At 41.2% G+C, this 20,727-nt stretch overlaps 1 protein-coding gene across 1 annotated transcript; it reads right to left on the bottom strand.

Moving 5' to 3' along the window:
* Nucleotides 1-9,519: 9,519 nt before the first annotated feature.
* Nucleotides 9,520-15,688, bottom strand: LOC139542745 (neurexophilin-2-like). Its single transcript, XM_071348536.1, has 2 exons — nucleotides 15,430-15,688; nucleotides 9,520-10,966 (listed from the first exon to the last, which is right to left on the bottom strand). The coding sequence occupies exons 1-2, from the start codon at nucleotides 15,481-15,483 to the stop codon at nucleotides 10,196-10,198; spliced, it is 825 nt and encodes a 274-aa protein (XP_071204637.1). The 5' UTR covers nucleotides 15,484-15,688; the 3' UTR covers nucleotides 9,520-10,195.
* Nucleotides 15,689-20,727: the final 5,039 nt, after the last annotated feature.

Genomic DNA, 20,727 nt, shown 5'->3' on the forward strand with positions numbered 1-20,727 from the left:
ATCAGGGATAAAATTGTAGACCTGCACAAGGCTGGGATGGGCTACAGGACAATAGGCAAGCAGCTTGGTGAGAAGGAAACAACTGTTGGCGCAATTATTAGAAAATGGAAGAAGTTCAAGATGACGGTCAATCACCCTCGGTCTGGGGCTCCATGCAAGATTTCACCTCGTGGGGCATCAATGATCATGAGGAAGGTGAGGGATCAGCCCAGAACTACACGGCAGGACCTGGTCAATGACCTGAAGAGAGCTGGGACCACAGTCTCAAAGAAAACCATTAGTAACACACTACGCCGTCATGGATTAAAATCCTGCAGCGCACGCAAGGTCCCCCTGCTTAAGCCAGTGCATGTCCAGGCCTGTCTGAAGTTTGCCAATGACCATCTGGATGATCCAGAGGAGGAATGGGAGAAGGTCATGTGGTCTGATGAGACAAAAATAGAGCTTTCTGGTCTAACTCCACTCGCCGTGTTTGGAGGAAGAAGAAGTATGAGTACAACCCCAAGAACACCATCCCAACCGTGAAGCATGGAGGTGGAAACATCATTCTTTGGGGATGCTTTTCTGCAAAGGGGACAGGACGACTGCACCGTATTGAGGGGAGGATGGATGGGGCCATGTATCGCGAGATCTTGGCCAACAACCTCCTTCCCTCAGTAAGAGCATTGAAGATGGGTCGTGGCTGGGTCTTCCAGCATGACAACGACACGAAGCACACAGCCATGGCAACTAAGGAGTGGCTCCGTAAGAAGCATCTCAAGGTCCTGGAGTGGCCTAGCCAGTCTCCAGACCTGAACCCAATAGAAAATCTTTGGAGGGAGCTGAAACTCCGTATTGCCCAGCGACAGCCCCGAAACCTGAAGGATCTGGAGAAGATCTGTAGGGAGGAGTGGGCCAAAATCCCTGCTGCAGTGTGTGCAAACCTAGTCAAGAACTACAGGAAACGTATGATCTCTGTAATTGCAAACAAAGGTTTCTGTACCAAATATTAAGTTCTGCTTTTCTGATGTATCAAATACTTATGTCATGCAATAAAATGCAAATTAATTACTTAAAAATCATACAATGTGATTTTCTGGATTTTTGTTTTAGATTCCGTCTCTCATAGTTGAAGTGTACCTATGATAAAAATTACAGACCTCTACATGCTTTGTAAGTAGGAAAACCTGCAAAATCGGCAGTGTATCAAATACTTGTTCTCCCCACTGTATGTAGTTCTGTCCTTGAGCTGTTCTTGTCTATTAATGTTCTGTATTATGTCATGTTTAATGTTTTGTGTGGACCCCAGGAAGAGTAGCTACTGCTTTTGCAACAGCTGATGGGGATCCTAATAAAATACCAAAAATACCCAGCATATTAGCTAGCCAATTAGCTAGCCACTTGTGTCAACACACAATGAGTAACGTTAGTTCCTTTTCAATGTAGCTAAACACTAGCTAACTTATTAGTGTTAGCAAGCACTATTATTGCCAGCTGAATAACACAACTAGCTAGGAAGCTAGCTAGGCCTAGCTAGTTACACTGTATATGTAACTATAAAAATAACTATAAAAATCATGATGATGATAACTAGGGGTAATGTAGTGTCTATGCTAATTGTCATACATTATTTTTCTCTACCAAAGGTCTCAGACTCCAGGATGAGAAAATGTGTCATGCCCTGATCTGTTTAACCTTGTGATTGTCTCCACCCCCTCCAGGTGTCGCTTATTTTCCCCAATGTATTTATCCCTGTGTTTCCTGTCTCTCTGTACAAGTTCGTCTTGTATGTTTCCAAGTCAACCAGCGTTTTTCCTATTCTCCTGCTTTTTGCGTTCTCCTTTTTCTAGTCCTCCTGGTTTTGACCCTTGCCTGTTTCTGGACTTTGTACCCGCCTGCCTGACCATTCTGCCTGCCTTGACCACGTGCCTGTCTGCCACTCTGTACCTCTTGGACTCTGATCTGGTTTTGACCTTTTTACCTGTCCACGACCATTCTCTTGCCTACCCCTTTGGATTAATAAACATTGTAACTCCAACCATCTGCCTCCTGTGTCTGCATTTGGGTCTCGCTGTCACGTTCCTGACCTTATTTCCTTTGTTCAGTCTTGTTTAGTTGGTCAGGACGTGAGCTGGGTGGGCATTCTATATTATGTGTTTCTATGTTTGGTTTAGGGTTGTCAACTAGCCTGATATGGTTCTCAATCAGGGGCAGGTGTTTTACGTTTCCTCTGATTGGGAACCATATTTAGGTAGGCTGTTCTCACTGTTTGTTTGTGGGTGATTGTTCCTGTTCATTGCGTTCTTCGTTGTCTGTATGTTCACATGTTCAGGTCTGTAGCGTCGTTAGTTTCATTTTCTGTTTATTGTTTTGTTCGTGTTAAGTGTTTCCAATAAATATGGAAACGTACCACGCTGCGCTTTGGTCCTCCTCTCTTCCACCTAACAACGAGCGTTACACTCGCCTTGTGCCTTGATAAAAGGCTTACAAGAAAAAAACAGATGAAGACAGAGTCAGAGTCAGAGACAGAGTTGGCGATTTCCATTGTTACTTGTAAATGTTAAAAATGGAAGAAAAACACATTCCCATTTTTCTAAATTAGCTATGTAGGCTACAAAGGGGAGATTCTCACAAACACAATGGTGTTCTCCGTTTTGCTCTATGACCCCCAGAAAGGTAACAAGACTCATCTGAAGGTAACCAGACCAGTTTAAAAAAATGAATGGAATTATGGAGGTAGTTTTGTGGCTACCCAAACATAGGGGTTCACTTTAAATAGTTAAATCCTGTGTAATAAGTAGCGACAACCTTGTACTTATGCAGATACAGTATGTACTCTGTGGTGTATTAGTGTGTTTATCTTCTCACTTGGATGGCGCTTTCAGAAGATGACGATTAAATTGTCAGAATGGGTAACCGACTTTGTAGGTACACAATAATTACAATTAAGTACACCTCAAGATAGACTTTATTTTAAGTATCTAAATCCTGTGTAACACCTAGTGATTAAATTAAAGTTATGCAGATATTACATGTACTTTGGTGTACTTGTGTGTGTGTCCTCTCACTTGGATGGCAGGGAGGTTCAGGTTGTCATAATGAGTAACGTCACACAATATTTTTTTATTATAATCTGGGATGACAGCCGTATAGTAGACCCCAGTCAGTGAGGTTGACCTACAGTATATCTGATCTGTTTTTGTAAACTCAACCAAGTTAACCCAGATAGTATACTTTTGGGAGGCAAGTGCTCGCAACAACATTGAGTGAAGATTTGGAAGTGTGCATTCACAGGTAGGTAATTAAAGCCTATTGAGCCTACAACCTTTGTAATCTCTGACACCCAGCGCACCTGTCCACAAGAGATTACAACCAAGCGACAGTTGTTACTGAATTGGATGCAGCTGAGAAGAAACTAAACCCTAAATTTGTGAATTTAGTGAAAACTTGCCCATTTGTAACAAGCATGGTAAAGAAGCGTTTGTTGTTACACTTCTGTAAATACAGACTGTAATTACCACCAAGTTACATGTTATTAGTATAACATTGAGTTACTACAATTAACTACAATACCTGTTAGTGTAATTACACATGTAATTACACTGTAATATGGACCCCTTAAAATGTAGTGTTACCAGAAATCAGTAAAACAACCACCCACAAACCCCAACACAAAACAAGCCACCTATATATGATTCCCAATCAGAGACAACACAAAACATCTGCCTCTGATTGAGAACCATATTAGGCCAAACATAGAAACAGACAAACTAACTAGACACACAACATATAAAATATGTCGTTTCTGCGTTTTATAATTTTCCTTCAATTCACAAGAGGCTGAATATATCTCACCGGAGAAAGCATCCGCGCGAGCGAAACAACGCCCCTTTGTCTCTGTATGTGTAGCCCATCTATCGGATGCTGTCTGGTCAAAAAGAGTAGGACATTGTTGCCACCCGTAGCATTGAATGCAAGGAAAGCCAGCGAGCAATTGGCCTCCCTTAATTAAAAAAGTATACAATAATAGCCAATCAGCGTTGAGCTAAACTGAGCTAGCTCAGCTGTGAATGGTCCTAGTGCACCAAGGGAAGCCAGTTGGGATTTGACTTCACATTTAAATACTAAAAATCATTGACAGAACTTGAATTGTTGCATCTCGTTGTGTTGTTGTCCTCCGGTGGATAGATAGCTAGCTAAAATGGTCCCTTATCTAAATTAGCCATGGATGGAGATAGGGATTGAACTCTGGCGGCTTTACTGGTTTTACTTAATACTTAAGGCTAATGTTAGCTAGTTGGCTCATCGTTGCCCATGAAAGGAAGTTACGCTAGTGAGAAAGCGTTTTAGCCAAGTAGCCTAGGACAATAAAAAGTAATAGCATCAGTGGGGTTCAGTGCTGTGTATTATGAGGGAGGACAACAAATAAAATCATGAGCGTGGCCTTATTTCTATTACAGCATATTGGATGACTGGCATTCATATTCCATTCACCCAGTTCAATGTAACATCGATAGGTTTAGGCTACTACATGATACTCAAATTTTCCCTACACCCATCATGAGGTTGCTACAACCTAGCCTAGACTATGAATGAAAGTTTACAACGTAGGTGCATACAGGTCGAGAGACAGTGACACATTCAATACCGCCTTGCAAACATTAGTCCAATAGTTGCAAACGAGAGTTTATTTTGGGCAAATTCAGGCATTTTTATCCCTGTTTCGTTTGCTTCCGATTAAGAAATGTTTTTCAACAGATTCGGCGGAATGAATACGCCACTGATCACTCGGAAACACCACGTTGTATTCCTTCTCGCCTCTATGCACTCTCCTCCTTTCACCTTTTCCCATCCTTTGTGGACTTCAATGCACAACACATCAGCTGTATGTGACCAGGCGAAAAAACTTTCCAAGCCAATCCATGGCATAACTGCTACACACAGCCTACATCATTGTCCCCATATCACCACTTCATTAAGTCAGGATTCTTATTTGACTCAGCCATGCCTTAAAGTTAATAAAACAACTCTTCACAAAACAACATTTGTAGTAAATTACTATTGTAATAAAGCTGGGTTGACCACATGAGAGGTGGGGAAAGTACTGGAACAGAGTAGCTTGAAGCTGCCACCACATTTCTTTGACCTGTACAGTCCAGCGTCAAAGGATGGTACACAAACTCAACACAGATATAGCAAACAATGATCTCATTAACTACACATTTGCATAAGACAGCCTGCATGAAATGCTCAGCAACCTACTAAATTCTTGCAGTCTCTGTAACCCAATCAGGAGTTCTCCAATGACCCGAAGTTGTAAGGCACACAGGCTATTAGGTGTAATAGATAATACGCAAAAAAGTAACATTACACACTAGTGAGATATACAGTTAAGGAGAACTGAACATCTAAGGTTCTACTACTACTACTTCACCGCAAACTGAGCCTAGGTCAATAAAACGCAATTGTACAAGCATGCAAATTCATTGCACACAGGAGTATAATAACCTACACATGGTCCAGAGAACCACACGTGATACTGCTTCAAAAGCAGGGAATATGGTTCGCATTGCTAGAAACCACACTATTCTATCTGGTTCCACTAATTCCCTCTCACTACCAGTCTTCGTTGCTGGCTGCCCTACCCAGCAGCAAACAAGAACCTCCCCCGTTAAGGTGAATGCAATGCAGAGACTTGCAAGGGCTATAAGACCAAGTTTTTCAAACATGAAGATATTACTCTGGGCTTGCCTTAATCAAGGATAAAGATGAGTTCAAGATTACATTTAAGTCAGTCAAAATCTATCCTTTAAATAAGGTTTTAACAACTTCCCCTCTAAATTACACCTCTGGTGTCTTCAACCAGGATCTCAGCGATCACTGCCTCATTGCCTGCGTTCATAATGGGTCCGCGGTCAAACGACCAGCCCTCATCACTGTCAAACACTTCCAAAAACACTTCAGCGAGCAGGCCTTTCTAAATATACCTGGCCTGGGTATCCTGGAAGGATATTGACCTCATCCCGTCAGTAGAGGATGCCTGGTTGCTCTTTAAAAGTGCTTTCCTCACCATCTTAAATAAGCATGCCCCATTCAAAAGAAATTGAACTAAGAACAGATATAGCCCTTGGTTCACCCCAGACTTGACTGCCCTTGACCAGCACAAAAACATCCTGTGGCGTTCTGCATTAGCATTAAATAGCCCCCCGATATGCAACATTTCAGGGAAATCTAAAAATAGCAGACCCAACTAACTCATCCCCATATTGTTATTTATTTATTTTTTGCTCTTTTGCACCCCAGTATCTCTACTTGCACATCATCATCTGAGCATCTATCACTCCAGTGTTAATGCTAACTTGTAATTATTTCGCCTCTATGGCCTATTTATTACCTCCCTACTCTTCTACATTTGCACACAGTGTACATAGATTTTTCTATTGTGTTATTGACTGTACGTTTGTTTATGTGTAACTCTGTGTTGTTTTTGTCGCATCTTGGCCAGGTCGAGGTTGTAAATGAGAACTTGTTCTCAACTGGCCTACCTGGTTAAATAAAGGTGAAACAAAAAACAAACAAAAAACACGAGACCCATCTGGATAAAGAAAGTTGTTTTCATTGAACCAATCTAAAATCAGTAAAAGGGGACTGACTGTCCTCCATCGGGCAGGTCCACCAGGCAAGTCCATCTGTAATGCTCGTCGGAAGGAGCAGCGTGGTACGTGTTCATGCTTCTTTATTAAAACCGAACACCAAACAAAACAACAAAAGAACAACGAACGTCACATTTTGAAGGCTACACAGAGCTAACAAAAAACAACATCCCACAACCTAAGGTGGCAAAACATGCTGCCTAAGTATGATTCCCAATCAGAGACAACGATAGACAGCTGTCCCTGATTGAGAACCATACCTGGCCAAAACATAGAAACACAAATCATAGAAATAAAAAACATAGAATGCCCACCCAAATCACACCCTGACCAAACCAAATAGAGGCATAAAAAGGCTCTCTAAGGTCAGGGCGTGACACCATCGGGCAGGTCTATCTATCAGGCAGCAAAGTTAGCGGGCGAGCTTGAGTAGGGCTGGATCCAGGTCGAAGGCAGGCAGCGCCCGCTTCTGACAGAGCACCTCAGTCTGGTCTTCCACCTCTGCACGACCATAGGACCTAAGACAGCACAGGGAAACGTTTCAGTAATGATATGAGGCTGTATAAATCAATCAATCTATCAAAGTTTATCTACTGTAACGATCAAAGGTAGGATGAAACCTGAAGAGGAACCAGACAGGTGCCGTCCATTCTGACAGGTTAAGATCAGGGTACATACACTATGACCATTACATGTACTGACAGTGTAGCAAAATTGTAACTCAGAGGTAGAATAAGTATTATGGCCGGTGTGGCATGACTAACCTTGAGATTTGCGTTGAATATAGAGCAAGGTTTTTGTGGAAAGTTAAAAGACAATAGTGAAATTGACTGTAGTGACCTTCATGACAGACCAGTGCATATTTAATGATCATACTCAGTTACTATCCATTCAAGATTAACAATCCCAGTTACCGTTGTTCAGTGTATTTCTCTGAGTTCTTGTTGTTCGGACAAGAGCCTTAAGCCTCCAGAGCAGCTTGACTGCAGAAGTTCTAACAAGTCAAACAGACATGATCAAATGATTTATTTGACTAATTATGGAAAGATAATTACTACCCAAATTGAGATTGGCCTGACACGGAGATAGCGAAACAGGTTCTGGATTTCAGGCTAGCATTCAACTTCCATTGATTGAAAACCCTCACTTGGCATCAAATGTATGCACGCATGACTGTAAGCCACTTTGGATAAAAGCGTCTGCTAAATGGTGTTTTTATTATAATGTTATAACAGAGGAGACAAATAATATACACGAGTAGTTATCTTATGTAGAATCACGTTGATAGAAAAACCCAGGACAACAAATAGATGAAGATTCATGTTGCATTGGCAAAATCATTCTGGGGTTGACTTCCCATGTGATGCATCATATCAGTGTATCTGACGTCGCTTACACAGACATCCGAGAGAGAAACAACTGCTGCTCAGGGAGGGAGAATAGAGAATAGCATCTTTCTCTCCCTCCCGGTCTATCTCTAGTGTTACCTAAAACTGTCAGTGTGTAGGGATCTTTCAGTCACACGTCAGTGGTATTTCAATGACACTTCACTGTGACTGAGGAGTCTTTGCTACTTGAGGGTATATCATTCTCCCATCCAACTCATTCCTCCTCCACTTTCTTAGAGAACCTGAGAGAATGGATATATGATGGGATCAATCATCCAATCCAATGGAAGCTTTTGACAGTTTTGACTATTTTCAAAGTCTCTGTTGGGCTACGGTGTTGAATGAGTAACAGCATCTGCACATTTGAATTTCTCCCATTTCCTCTCCTACTTCAATGTGAATGACTTTCAAGTAAAGATGAGGGAACTCCTTTAATTTAGGATGAGCAATTAATAAATAATCTGATCATGTATAACTTCTCAATAAAACATCAACATTGGTTTTAACAGACCAGCATTGGTCACCCAACCAATCAGTCACATTTTCTCCGACCTTCCTTTCTCTGGGTATGTTTCTGTTTCTCTCTATCTCCATCTCTTTGTGTATCTCTGGATACTAGGCTGTCCTGGCTAGGCTGTCCTGGCCTGTCCATAGCTCCACACTGGCTAAAGCACACTGGGACACCTGCAGGAGAAGCTGCCCCTCTCGCCCCACTGCTAAGTAAAAAATAATAGATTACTGTGCACACGCGGGAGAGATACAAAGTAATCAAGGTTTGTTTGTTTACTGAAGGCCAAACCCTTGCTGCATGATATTATGCAACATCTGTTACTTTGGCCAGAGGGATGTTCAATTAGCATTTTTCTAAATAATGTTTGATTTAAAATGGTAGAATAAACCTGTCTAAATAGCAAAGTCTCTGCAGTCAATATAGTAATGGTGATACACGCCATAAAGACCATTTCTATAGTCCAACAGCCAAATCTCAGATGAATCATTTAGGGTTTAATCCTCAGATTAATCATTCAAGGCAACATACTGACCTATTTTTACCAAATCATTTACAAATCAAGAAAAGTCATAACCATGCATCTGCCAAAAGATATGACAACCTTTTAGGTGCAATATGCCTATTCAAAAACTGTGAAAGACAGCGACATGTATTATCCTAGTAGTATCTATAAACTTGCACATTGTCAGCTGGTTAAAAAACACTTCACATGTTGTAATAGCAGGTAACACATGACATACTCACTCACCAACACTATTTGTGGCAGAGATAGAGAGAGCATGTCTTGAAGCGCCGATAATGAGATAGTGAAATATTGACGGGACGCATGCGAATTGAGCACTAATTCACAAATTAAATTCCAGATCATTGCTTCAGTCCAGAACAGGTGCTTAATTTCTGTACAGTAGAGTTAGTTTTCCTTACTAATGTTGTTGTCCCAACTCATTATGAAACTTAGTGTGTGATGTATGAACTCAATAACACATCAAGCAAAAAAACGACTCATTTTAATATGCATTTCAAATCTACATTTTGCTTTCCATCACACATCATTTCATATCTTCTTGTAAAATTAAATCAAATGTAGATTTCGTATGTGAATCATACACTATGACCAAACTCAATAATCAACATCCAGGTACCTTGCCTTGGTTGCGTTAGGATACCCCCAAACTAATAGTGAAAATGTTCATGTAAGCGGTATGGGCACCGTGTGACAAATAAGCAGAACATTTCCCCATACATAACCACAGGTAACAAAAGCAGGGATTAGTGTTGTGCTGAAATTGGCATGCACATAGGGCATCACTCCCCCCAAGTCAATATTTTACCACAAATAGTTTACAAAATAATCTTACTATTATCCTACTTGATCTTCTGTCTTCTACCCTTCAGTGGCGTTTTTTATCCATTGTCCATATGCTGCTGACTGTCCATATGCTTATTATTGTTATTGTCCATATGCTGCTGACTTCCATTCTACTAAACACAAATCTCTCCATCTGAATGTCTGTGTGAGGCCTGAATGTTGGTGTGGGTCCATCCATCCTTGCCGTTCAGCGCAAGCCCCTTTCTCCACTGGGATAGGAGATGTAGAAAAACATGCCTTAACAACCTTTCTAGTTCATCGACTATCCTCGTCGTCCAAATTGCTGGAGATCCGCCTAGAAGTTGTAGTCTGGACAGACCTTCTGCACCAGTTTGTAGTCGGTGCTGAGAAAAGAGATGAATATACAGAAGACCTTGAAGGGCTTGGCACAGATCCAGGCGGCGTGAGACTGAGTGTGTTCTGAGTAGCAGGTCTGGGAGGGGTCATAGAGGCAGGGTTTGGTCTTCTTGGCCCTGTTGGTCCTCTGGTACTCCAGCCTGCAGTTGAGGGCCTTCATCTCTTGCAGGTGCGCATTGATGGTAGACTGTGGCTGATTCCGGAACTGGAGCTCCGGGCTTCCCACATCCTCCCATTCCACGGTTTTGGAGGGAGGAACGATGCTCATTGAGATATTCCCCAGATGGGACGAATTGTGATGGAAGTACACACTGAAGGTGCCGTTGATGTGGTCCACTATCTTACTTGTCACCAGCAGGCTGAATTTGGTGGTTTTGATGTTGAGGTAGAAGTTTCCCCAGCCAAAGGTCTTCTTAGCTTTGATAGGTGCTTTCATGGGGGGCTTGGGTTTGGAGCGTAACTGTGACTGATCCAGGGGTAGGGAGAGGTTCTGTGACCAGCCATGTGGGCCCAGTGAGCTATAGTTTGGGGGCTTAGTCTTGGTGGATACGATCTGGAAGTCTTTGGAAAGGTGTTTGACTTTCATTGCAGCGCCAATGTTTCCATCTTCCCCTAACCTTCTTATGTCATAGGGAGAGGGCTGTGAGAGGGAGTCAAATGGGCTGAGGTTCAGATAGTCCAAGGTCTTCACAGCATCCTCCTTTTGCACCTGTGAACACATGAATGAAGGATACATTTAGTATTTTTTTTTTTCTCTGTCAGTCTGTGTCTCTCTCTCTCTGTCTCTAACGAATTGTTGTCAATCTTCACGTGCCTAGAGGCTTTATATGGATATAACCTTGATCAAGTACATTAGGTAGAAATCTAAAAATGATGGGATGATGTCATGAGCTCATGAAAATTTATGAAAAGATGGTTCATCTCATCGGTCCATTATCCACTCGAAAAAACATTGGATGCAGTCTCTTTGTTCATGGCCCGAGCCATTGTAGTCCAGGAGTGTTTAATTGGTTGGTTGTGTATAACATTAGATTATAGACTCTGCTGCAGTAAGCTGCACCCTTGTTAACGGTGACTGTCAGACACAGCTGAGTGTGAAGTCAGCTAGGCTCCATGTCCTCTGCTGTAACCATCTGTCTTGAACCCTTCAACCGAATAACCATATATCTCCATTTTGGAAGATTTTGGTGATATGGTATATTTCTAGTTGTATAGTGGATATGAATCATCCAAAGTCTTGGTATTATATGTAGATTATAAATAGACAACGTGTACATGACATTTCCATGTCAGTTGACAGCTCTGGACATTACAGTGAATTTATAATGAGAAACATAGAAACCCATGGCCATGGCATAATCTGTCAATTTTCTTCAAACTGGAACTGGCAAAGGTCGACCTCATTCATTTTCAGGCTAAAATAGAAAGGGAAGGGCCTCCCGAGTGGCGCGGTGGTCTAAGGCACTGCATCGCAGTGCTAGCTGTGCCACTAGAGATTCTGGGTTCGAGTCCAGGCTCTGTCGCAGCCAGCCGCGACCAAGAGATTCATGGGGCGGTGCACAATTGGCCCAGTGTCGTTCGGGTTAGGGGGGGTTTGGCCGGCAGGGATGTCCTTGTCCCATCGCGCACTAGTGACTCCTGTGGTAGGCCGGGCGCAGTGCACGCTGACACGGTCGCCAGGTGTACGGTGTTTCCTCCGACACATTGGTGCGGCTGGCTTCCGGGTTAAGTGGGCATTGTGTCAAGAAGCACTAGCTGTGCTAGCTTGGTTGGGTTGTGTTTCGGAGGACGCACGGTTCTCGACTTTCGCATCTCCTGAGTTCATACGGGAGTTGCAGCGATGGGACAAGACTGTAACTACCAATTGGATACCATGAAAAGGGGGTACATTTTTTTATAAATATTTAAAAATAGAAAGGGAATAGTGTTCTTCCTCAATTATCTTTGGATGGAACTTTATAAGGACTCTCACTGAGCTAGAAAGCCGACCACCTGTCAACATGTTCCTTAAAAAGACAGAAATGTTAATAAACCCATCAGTGTTTTTTGATTTTTATCAATCCAATATTTCAAATCAAATCAGAGTTGGCCATGTACACAGATTTGCAGATGTTATTGCAGATGCAGTGAATTGTTTGTATGCACAACAGTGGGTTTTAAAGTTTACTACATTGTACTGTATACCAAGCCCACGGGATTATACCATACAGCATAGCATATTCCCAATCCTATCCATTCATTGCTAATTTGATATATTCTTGCTATATACCCTGATACATCTCACTGTATGTTAGCCTACACATCATCAATGTACAGTATACTTATAACTACATTTCCCCTCCCTGCATGCTGTCACGCCCTGACCTTAGAGATCCTTTTAATTCTCTATTTGGTTAGGTCAGGGTGTGACTAGGGTGGGCAATCTATGTTTTCTATTTCTTTGTTGGCCTGGTATGGTTCCCAATCAGAGGCAGCTGTCTATCGTTGTCTCTGATTGGGGATCATATTTAGGCAGCCTTTTTCCCACCTGTTGTTTGTGGGATCTTGTTTTTGTGTAGTTGCCTGTGAGCAGCCCAGAACGTCACGTTTCGTTTTCTTCTGTATTGTTTTTGGTGAGTTTCATATTTATTAAACATGTGGAACTCTAAGTACGCTGCGCCTTGGTCCATTCATTTCAACGATCGTGACACATGCCTTCTTATAACTACTCTCCTGGCTGTAATCCACTGTCAAACAAAAGTTCCGTTACAGAACCCTCAGCAGGCTAATGAACTCTGAGCCACTGCATTCATCTCCTCCACTAGCAGGGTGATGTGTCAGCCATGCCCGTGGCTCTGTGTCAGGGTGTCTGTATGCCAGGCCATGGCTGGGTTAGAAGACAACCTTACATGGGGAATCTCAGCTCATGGTAATGGGGATGACCGGGAAAGATGACACACATGGTTCTCACTGCTTTATTGTCTAGCTTGGGAAATAATCATTACTGTACTCACATGATCATCATACATGAGAATGATGCTGGGGAACTCTGAAGTGTGGAAAAAAGTTGTGTTTGAGACGCTGCTTATGGCCATCAGCTTCTGTGAAAGGAATATCTAACCAAAATGGTGCTGCTGTTTAAGCTTAGGTATTGTGATGTGCGCCTGAGTGAAGCACTCAACCTGAGTTGCCGCACTATGATAAATGTGTTCGACAAACTACAGTGAGCAATAAATGAACCGTATGATTCTCCAGATTGTGTATGCTGAGCAAATGATCAGTTTAACCAGACACAGCTGTCAACCCTTAGGATGATGTTTACAGGCAAACCATATAGAGTTCCATCAAATGCTAATTTGCGACTGAAGAGGCCCATTAAATAATATATTTCCAGTGATTATTAGTGCATGAATAGAAAGGTGTTAACTCTAAGCAAAAATGCATTATAGCCTATAGGTTGGTTGCATGAATTCAGTCTGTCTAGAAAATAATCCCAGTTCAATAAGAATGGGTGTTCTTCAACCTTAGTGGGAATTCTTTGAATGAATTACTGATTTATTCAGTGCATTCATAACAGGTAATGAATTTTTCTAAATGTGGAAAAAGTGTCATTACTGAGCAAAAACTGGTTGAATCGTTGTTTCTACTTCATTCCAGCAAAGAAATTCAATGTGATGACGTTGAATCAACGTGGGAAACTGATTGGATTTGAGAAAAGCTATCAACGTAAGGTAATTTCATATTTTTTGCACCCAACTTTTAACCTAAATCACATGACATGGTGACATTTTCTGTTGATTCCACATTGAATTCACATCAGTTGACAACTCAACCAAATGTAAATTAGAACTAGAGGTCTGTGCCCAGTGGGTAATTAATGCCATTAAGTAAGAGAACATCTTGAGACCTCTGTAACCTATGGCTTTGTGGTAGTGTGAGGTGCACTGAAGTACTACTCCCTTTATGTTCAGCTGAATAATTATTCAGATAATTTATATGATCCAGTTGTTTTCTTGCCCCAGGGATAGATGTGCGATATAATGGGAATTTAATCTAGGACATTTATGCTTTATTATACTGAACAAAAATATAAATGCAACATGCAACAATTTCAAAGATTTTACTGACTTACATTTCATATGAGGAAATCAGTCAATTGAAATAAATTCAATTAGGCCCTTATTTATGGATTTCACATGACTGGGAATAAAGATATCTGTTGGTCACAGGTACTTTAATAAAAGACACGGGACTCAGGAACTTGTCATGGTATTTCTGTGCATTCAAATTGCCATCAATAAAATGTAATTGTGTTCGTTGTCTGTAGCTTATGCCTGCCCATACCATAACCCCACCGCCACCATGGGGCACTCTGTTCACAACGTTGACATCAGCAATCCACTCGCCCACACAACGTCATACACGTGGTCTGCGGTTGTGAGGCCAGTTGGACGTACTGAAAAATTCTTTAAAACGACGTTGGATGCGGCTTATGGTAGAGAAATTAACATTCTCTGGCAACAGTTCTGGTGGAAATTCCTGCAGTCAACATGGCAATTGCACGGTCCCTCAAAACTTGAGACATCTGTGGCATTGTGTTGTGTGTCAAAACTGGACATTTTAGAGTGGCCTTTTATTGTTCCCAGCACAATGTGCACCTGTGTAATGACCATGCTGTTTAATCAGCTTCTTGGTATGCCACACCTGTCAGCTGGATGGATTATGTTGGCAAAGGAGAAATGTTCACTAACAGGGGTGTGAACAAATTTGTACACAAAATTGGAAAGAAATCTGCTTTTTATGGAACATTTCGGGGATATTTTATTTCAGCGCATGAATTATGGGACCAACACTTCACATGTTGCGTTTATATTTCTGTTCAGAAAGGTTTGGTGCATCAAAGTGGTCACTGGTCAGGTTCACAGTTTACTCACTCCTCTTCTCAAATCAGCACCAAAAGCAATTGGGCAACACCACAGACATATGGACGGCACCTACTGCTCTTCTCTGCATGTGCAGAGGCAAGATAGACAAAGCATGAATGGGCACAAAGAGCCAAGTACTATTGTTATTTTACAAAAGACACATGGAAAAAATACAGCCACACATTTTTACTTTAACTCTCTGAATTGCACCTGTTTATCTGAAAAGTATTGCCTACACTTGTCACGTGAAATATGTGAAATAGCTTACCGTTGGTAGAAGCCACAGACTGAAGGTGGCAAAGTTGATTAATAGTACCCTCATTTTGTCTCTGAATGTCTTATGTTGACGTACAAATCTGGACACCGGGGCAATCAATCAAAGTCTGACAGCAATCCACTTGGAAGAAAACGTAGAACCCTTTAGACTAATAAGAAAGTCAAATAACATTTTGTTAGTGGCTTCAATAACATTTTGTCGTGAGGTCCATGGCTCTGTGAAAACAGGACAAACTGGGAGGAAAGAGAACATCAGGAAATTGTTTGAGAGATCCACCCTGCTTATATTATTAGACAGCCCCTGTATTTTCATTTGCTCTCTCACGCTCTCCCTCGCACACTCTCTCTCCCTTTCTGTCTGTGCCATACATGCACATGTCGGTTTTCTTCTCATCATTGTATAATGAGAGCAAATTAGAACTCATTTGTATATGAGCATAATTTCTACACTTTGTAGCTGGCATTCTTTTGAAATTGACCATGGTAAATATAGATCATGGTCCAAAGATTCCAATTGTGAAGTTATTAGGGATTAATTATATACTCCAATATGTACGCTATCAGCTGTGGGCAGCATGTGAGAGCATTAAAATCATAAAGACCCTCTCATGAATCTGGTAATAAATTCCAGAGGAAATCTTACAGGATGGTGGTATGGAGGCTTGTTACCACTCTGCTACTGTCTATCTGTCACCAAACCTCCTGGCTCGTTATGACTCTTACCCAGAGATGTGACTTCTTAAGCAGCACAATTTGACAGCCTACCCCTATGTCCCTGGTTCTGCCACTGGGAGGCTGACACAATGACAGGAACTCTCTCCCTGGGGAGTGGGGAATATGAAGACAGTACCAGCATAGTGTCAGTATATGTGCAGAATGTGGATAGAGTTTCTGTAGACTATTGGTGGTTGCTGCTGACTATCTTACGTACAGTCTTGGTATGTGTGTGATGGTGTGTGGAAACAGCCTGATAAGGCAGGGAAATTATCGTTTCTCAATTGCCCTCTTGTCTTTTTTTACCACATGTGGTCCAAATTCCTTTGTCAACATGCACTGAACAAAAATATAAGCGCTGAAATAAAAGATCCCAGAAATACTAAATTTGCAAAAAATGCTAATTTCGCTAAAACTTTGTGTACACATTTGTTTACATCCCTGTTAGTGCGCATTTATCCTTTGCCAAGATAATCCATACACCTGACAGGTGTGGCTTATCAAGAAGACTTTTAAATAGCATGATCATAACACAGGTGCATGTTATGCTGGGGACAATAAAATGCCACTCAAAAATGTGTCGTTTTGACACACAACACAATGCCACAGATGTCTCAAGTTTTGAGGGAGCGTGCAATTGGCATGCTGACTGCAGGAATATCCACCACAGCTGTTGCCAGAGAATTTTATGTTAATTTCTCGCAGTGGAGCAGGTAGACAACTTCAAGTTCCATCGTGAAGAAGGCACGACAGTGCCTCTTCCTCCTCAAGAGATTGAAACAGTTTGGCATGTGCCCTCAAATCCTCAAAAAGTTATACAGCTGTACCACTGAGAGCATTTTGCCTGGCTGCATCACTGCCTGGGATGGCAATAGCACCGCCCTTGATTGCATGGCACTACAGAGGGTGGTGCGGACAGCCCAGTACATCACTGCGGCTGAGCTCCCTGCCATTTAGGACATTTATATCAGGCGGTGTGGTAGGAAGGCCCGGAAAATCGTTAAAGACTCCAACCACCTACGCCATAGACTATTCTCTCTGCTTCCGCACAGCAAGTGGTACCGGTGTATCAAGTCTGGCACCAAAAGGCTCTTGAACAGCTTCTATCCCCAAGCAATAAGACTGATAAATAGCTAACAATATAGCTACACTGACTATCTGAGTTAACCTTGTATCCTCATTGACCTTTTTATGTTTGTTTTCTCTCTATCCACACTCACAGGGCCCTACACACTCACACACTCACTCCATCTGCTCACTCACCGGGCACTACACACTCACACACTCACTCCATCATCTGCTCACTCACACATAATATGCAGATACATTTATATTGACTCTACACACACGCACACCCATTCACATAGAAGCTGCTGCTACTCTGTTTATCTTATATCCTGTTGCCTAATCACCTTACTGCTATACATATCTACCTCCATCACTCCAGTATTCCTGCACATTGTAGATATGGTATTGGAACTGACCCTGTATATAGTATGCTTACTTACTTATTGTGTTGTTCATATTTTTTCTTATTTCTCATGTTTTTTTCTCTAGGATTACAATGTTCCTGATTCTTGCATTGTTGGATTTTGACTTTGCAATAAAGGCATTTCACTGTACTTCTGCATGTGACATTAAAACTTGAAACTTGAGTGGGACAATATTCCACAAGCCACAAACAACAGCCCGAAGATCACCTCTAAGCGAAGGAGATATGTCACCTGAGGCAAATGGTGGTCACACCAGATACTGACTGGTTTTCTGATACACGCCCCTACCTTTTTTTCTACGGTATCTGTGACCAACAATACCTGTTTTCCCAGTCATGTAAAATCCATAGATTAGGGCCTAATGAATTTATTGTATTTGACTGATTTCCTTATATGAACTGTAATGTTTAAAATTGTTGCATGTTGCGTTTATATTTTTGTTCAGTATAGTCTAACATAGGATCTAGCACCTACCATCGGGAGTCTATGTAAAAAAACAGGGTAAGAAAACAGTTGAGTAGCCTACCTGCTAAGAGTACTTTGCGTCTGGTGTAGCAGGCCAGTAAGTAGGCCTATTTATATGCAACATTTTCTACAAGATTTATTGTTACAATTTCTACGTATAGGCATGCTATGTGCTACTTTTACCAGACTAGATTTCTAAGTCTTAGTAGGTGTAAAATGCCACTACCTGTGCCATAGTTGTGTGCATGACCTTCACAGTGATCAGTAGTGCATCAAAGTAACCAAGAGGTATGTTCATTTCGAGGCACCTGACCTCCCATTTCAAGGCCCAACAGGGACAGGGAGGGTGATGTAATGAATTGGATTCGAGAAGCTCATGGCATTTCAACAAATCTGGAATCAACGTTCTTTTTAAACCTCTACGGGATCGGTGTCCCTAAACCGGGACAGTTTTTGCTCAATATGCGATAATGTGACTAGAAAACGTTGTATACAACAGCCAACTTTCCGGGACATAGACATGTCTTATATGGGCAGAAAGCTTATATTCTTGTTAATCTAACTGTATAGTCCAGTTTACAGTAGCTATTACAGAAAGGAAAAATACAGTGCTATTGTTTGAGGATAGGACAACAACAAAACTTTTATCACGGCAACTGGTTTAATACATTCACCTCTGAAGGTAAATAATGTACTTACATTCAGTAATCTTGCTGTGATTTGTCATCCTGAAGGTCCCAGAGATAAAATATAGTGTAGGTTTGTTTAAAAAAAAAAAAAATTATGTTCAAATGTAGGAACTTGGTTCTACAGTTTGACCCCACTGCTGTCTCTGGCTCCACACCTACCCCGTGCGGACATCTAGATATGTGAAGGTTAGTGTATTTTCTGTAGGGAAGCTAATGATCTATCATGTATGACATTCCTGGGAGTGTGTAAACTTTATTTTTTTATTACCATAGCATTTTTGTGTGTTTTCTATAGTTATGTACTTAAAACTTCATACATTTACCATACATTTGGGCAAACTCCTGGCAGACTTGATGCAAAATATTGTGTAGTGAGGAAATTCTTCACTGGATCAGTCTGAAACTTTGCACACACACTGCTGCCATCTTGTGGACAAAATCGAAATTATACCTAGGATCCTGTCTTAATGTATGGCCTTTCTCTTGCATTTCAAAGATGATGAAAACACATGTTTTTTTGTTTGTATTATCTTTTGCCAGGTCTAATGTGTTATATTCTCCTACATTCATTTCACATTTCCAAAAACGATGCATATCCTTGCTTCATGTCCTGAGTTACATGCAGTTAGATTTGGGTATGTCATTTTAGGCGAAAATTGGAAAAAAAGGTGCCGATCCTTAAGAGGTTTTTCAAAGTAGGCTACACTTTCTGTGAAACTGACAAATCTACACACTATCACAGCTTATTGTGAAATAGACACAAATGACTTAATGGAAATTCATGACAAATCGTATTACACGATTTCTTCACAACGCATTTCTTTTTACACAAGTTTCTTTTTTTATAGCACGTTTGTGTACATTACACGAATTCCAATTAGTTGTGGCTAACGTTAGCTAGGGTAGCTAGGTGGATAACATTAGTTAGGCTAGGGGTTACGGTTAGCGTTTAAGGTTAGGGTTAGCTTCAGGGGTTAGGGTTAGAGGTTAAGGTTAGGTAACAGGCTAGGTAAGTAGTTGAAGAGTTAAAGTTACAGTTAGGAGTTAGGTTAAAGGGTTAGAGGAATGGTTAGGGGAAGGGTTAGCTAACATACGAAGTAGTTGCAAAGTAGCTAAAAATGTGTAAGTAGTTGCAAAGATGCTAATTAGCTAAAATGCTACATTTGGCGATGATGAGATTCGAACACATAACCTTTGGCCCACCCATCCAACCAGCCAACCTCCATCCTATCGTTTATGTCTTAAGTAACCTACTGTCTTTATGTTATTGAAATGCACTGTATACAAAATTGTAGGTCAATTATTTCCTCCCCTAATTCTGTCTGTTCCCCAGCTCTATTCCCGGCTTCAGCATGAATTGTTGTATGTCTTTGTCTCACCCGGTTCTGACGCTGTTCCTGTTCCGTTCCATGTCTCTGCTAAATTAAATGTTCAACTCGCCTTAGCTGCTTCTCATCTCCAGCGTCGGTTCTTACACCCACATCATACAGAGTCCTAATTGTTTAAAAATATATATTTTGGCACTCTGATTAAAGCCAACTTATCATCTTGTGATTTCTTTATTCTGTATTAGCTTAAAAAAGTTTGCAATTATACAGCATGCAGGCTTTTAGCATAGCCCCTTTTACACCCCTGCTGGTGTACCCCTATGTAAATGTAATTCAAATTGCAAAAATAGAAGTGTATAATCAGATTTTTTTATAAACTTTTGCATAACGACCATTTAGATAGAATATAATCAATCTATGTTAGATTTGTTCAACATATATCGTGTAACCTTTTACTTCATATTATGAGGCATGTCTTTAACTTGCTTCAAAGTAGCCTATAGCCAAAATCCCACCATAGAAACGTTAAGGCAATTATTTTATAGACTTCCTCATATGCGTTCTCCTGTTCTATTGGTTTTCTTTCAACGATTTTGTATTG

Source organism: Salvelinus alpinus, chromosome 17 (genome assembly GCF_045679555.1).
Source record: "Salvelinus alpinus chromosome 17, SLU_Salpinus.1, whole genome shotgun sequence".
Classification (NCBI taxonomy): domain Eukaryota; kingdom Metazoa; phylum Chordata; class Actinopteri; order Salmoniformes; family Salmonidae; genus Salvelinus; species Salvelinus alpinus.

Bases quoted from the DNA above. Each gene is read 5' to 3' on its own strand.
- LOC139542745 (XM_071348536.1), bottom strand. From the start codon at position 15,483: ATGAGGGTACTATTAATCAACTTTGCCACCTTCAGTCTGTGGCTTCTA. The intron at 10,967-15,429 runs GTAAGCTATTTC...ATGTGTTCACAG, and splicing joins GTCTGTGGCTTCTACCAACG to GTGCAAAAGGAGGATGCTGT.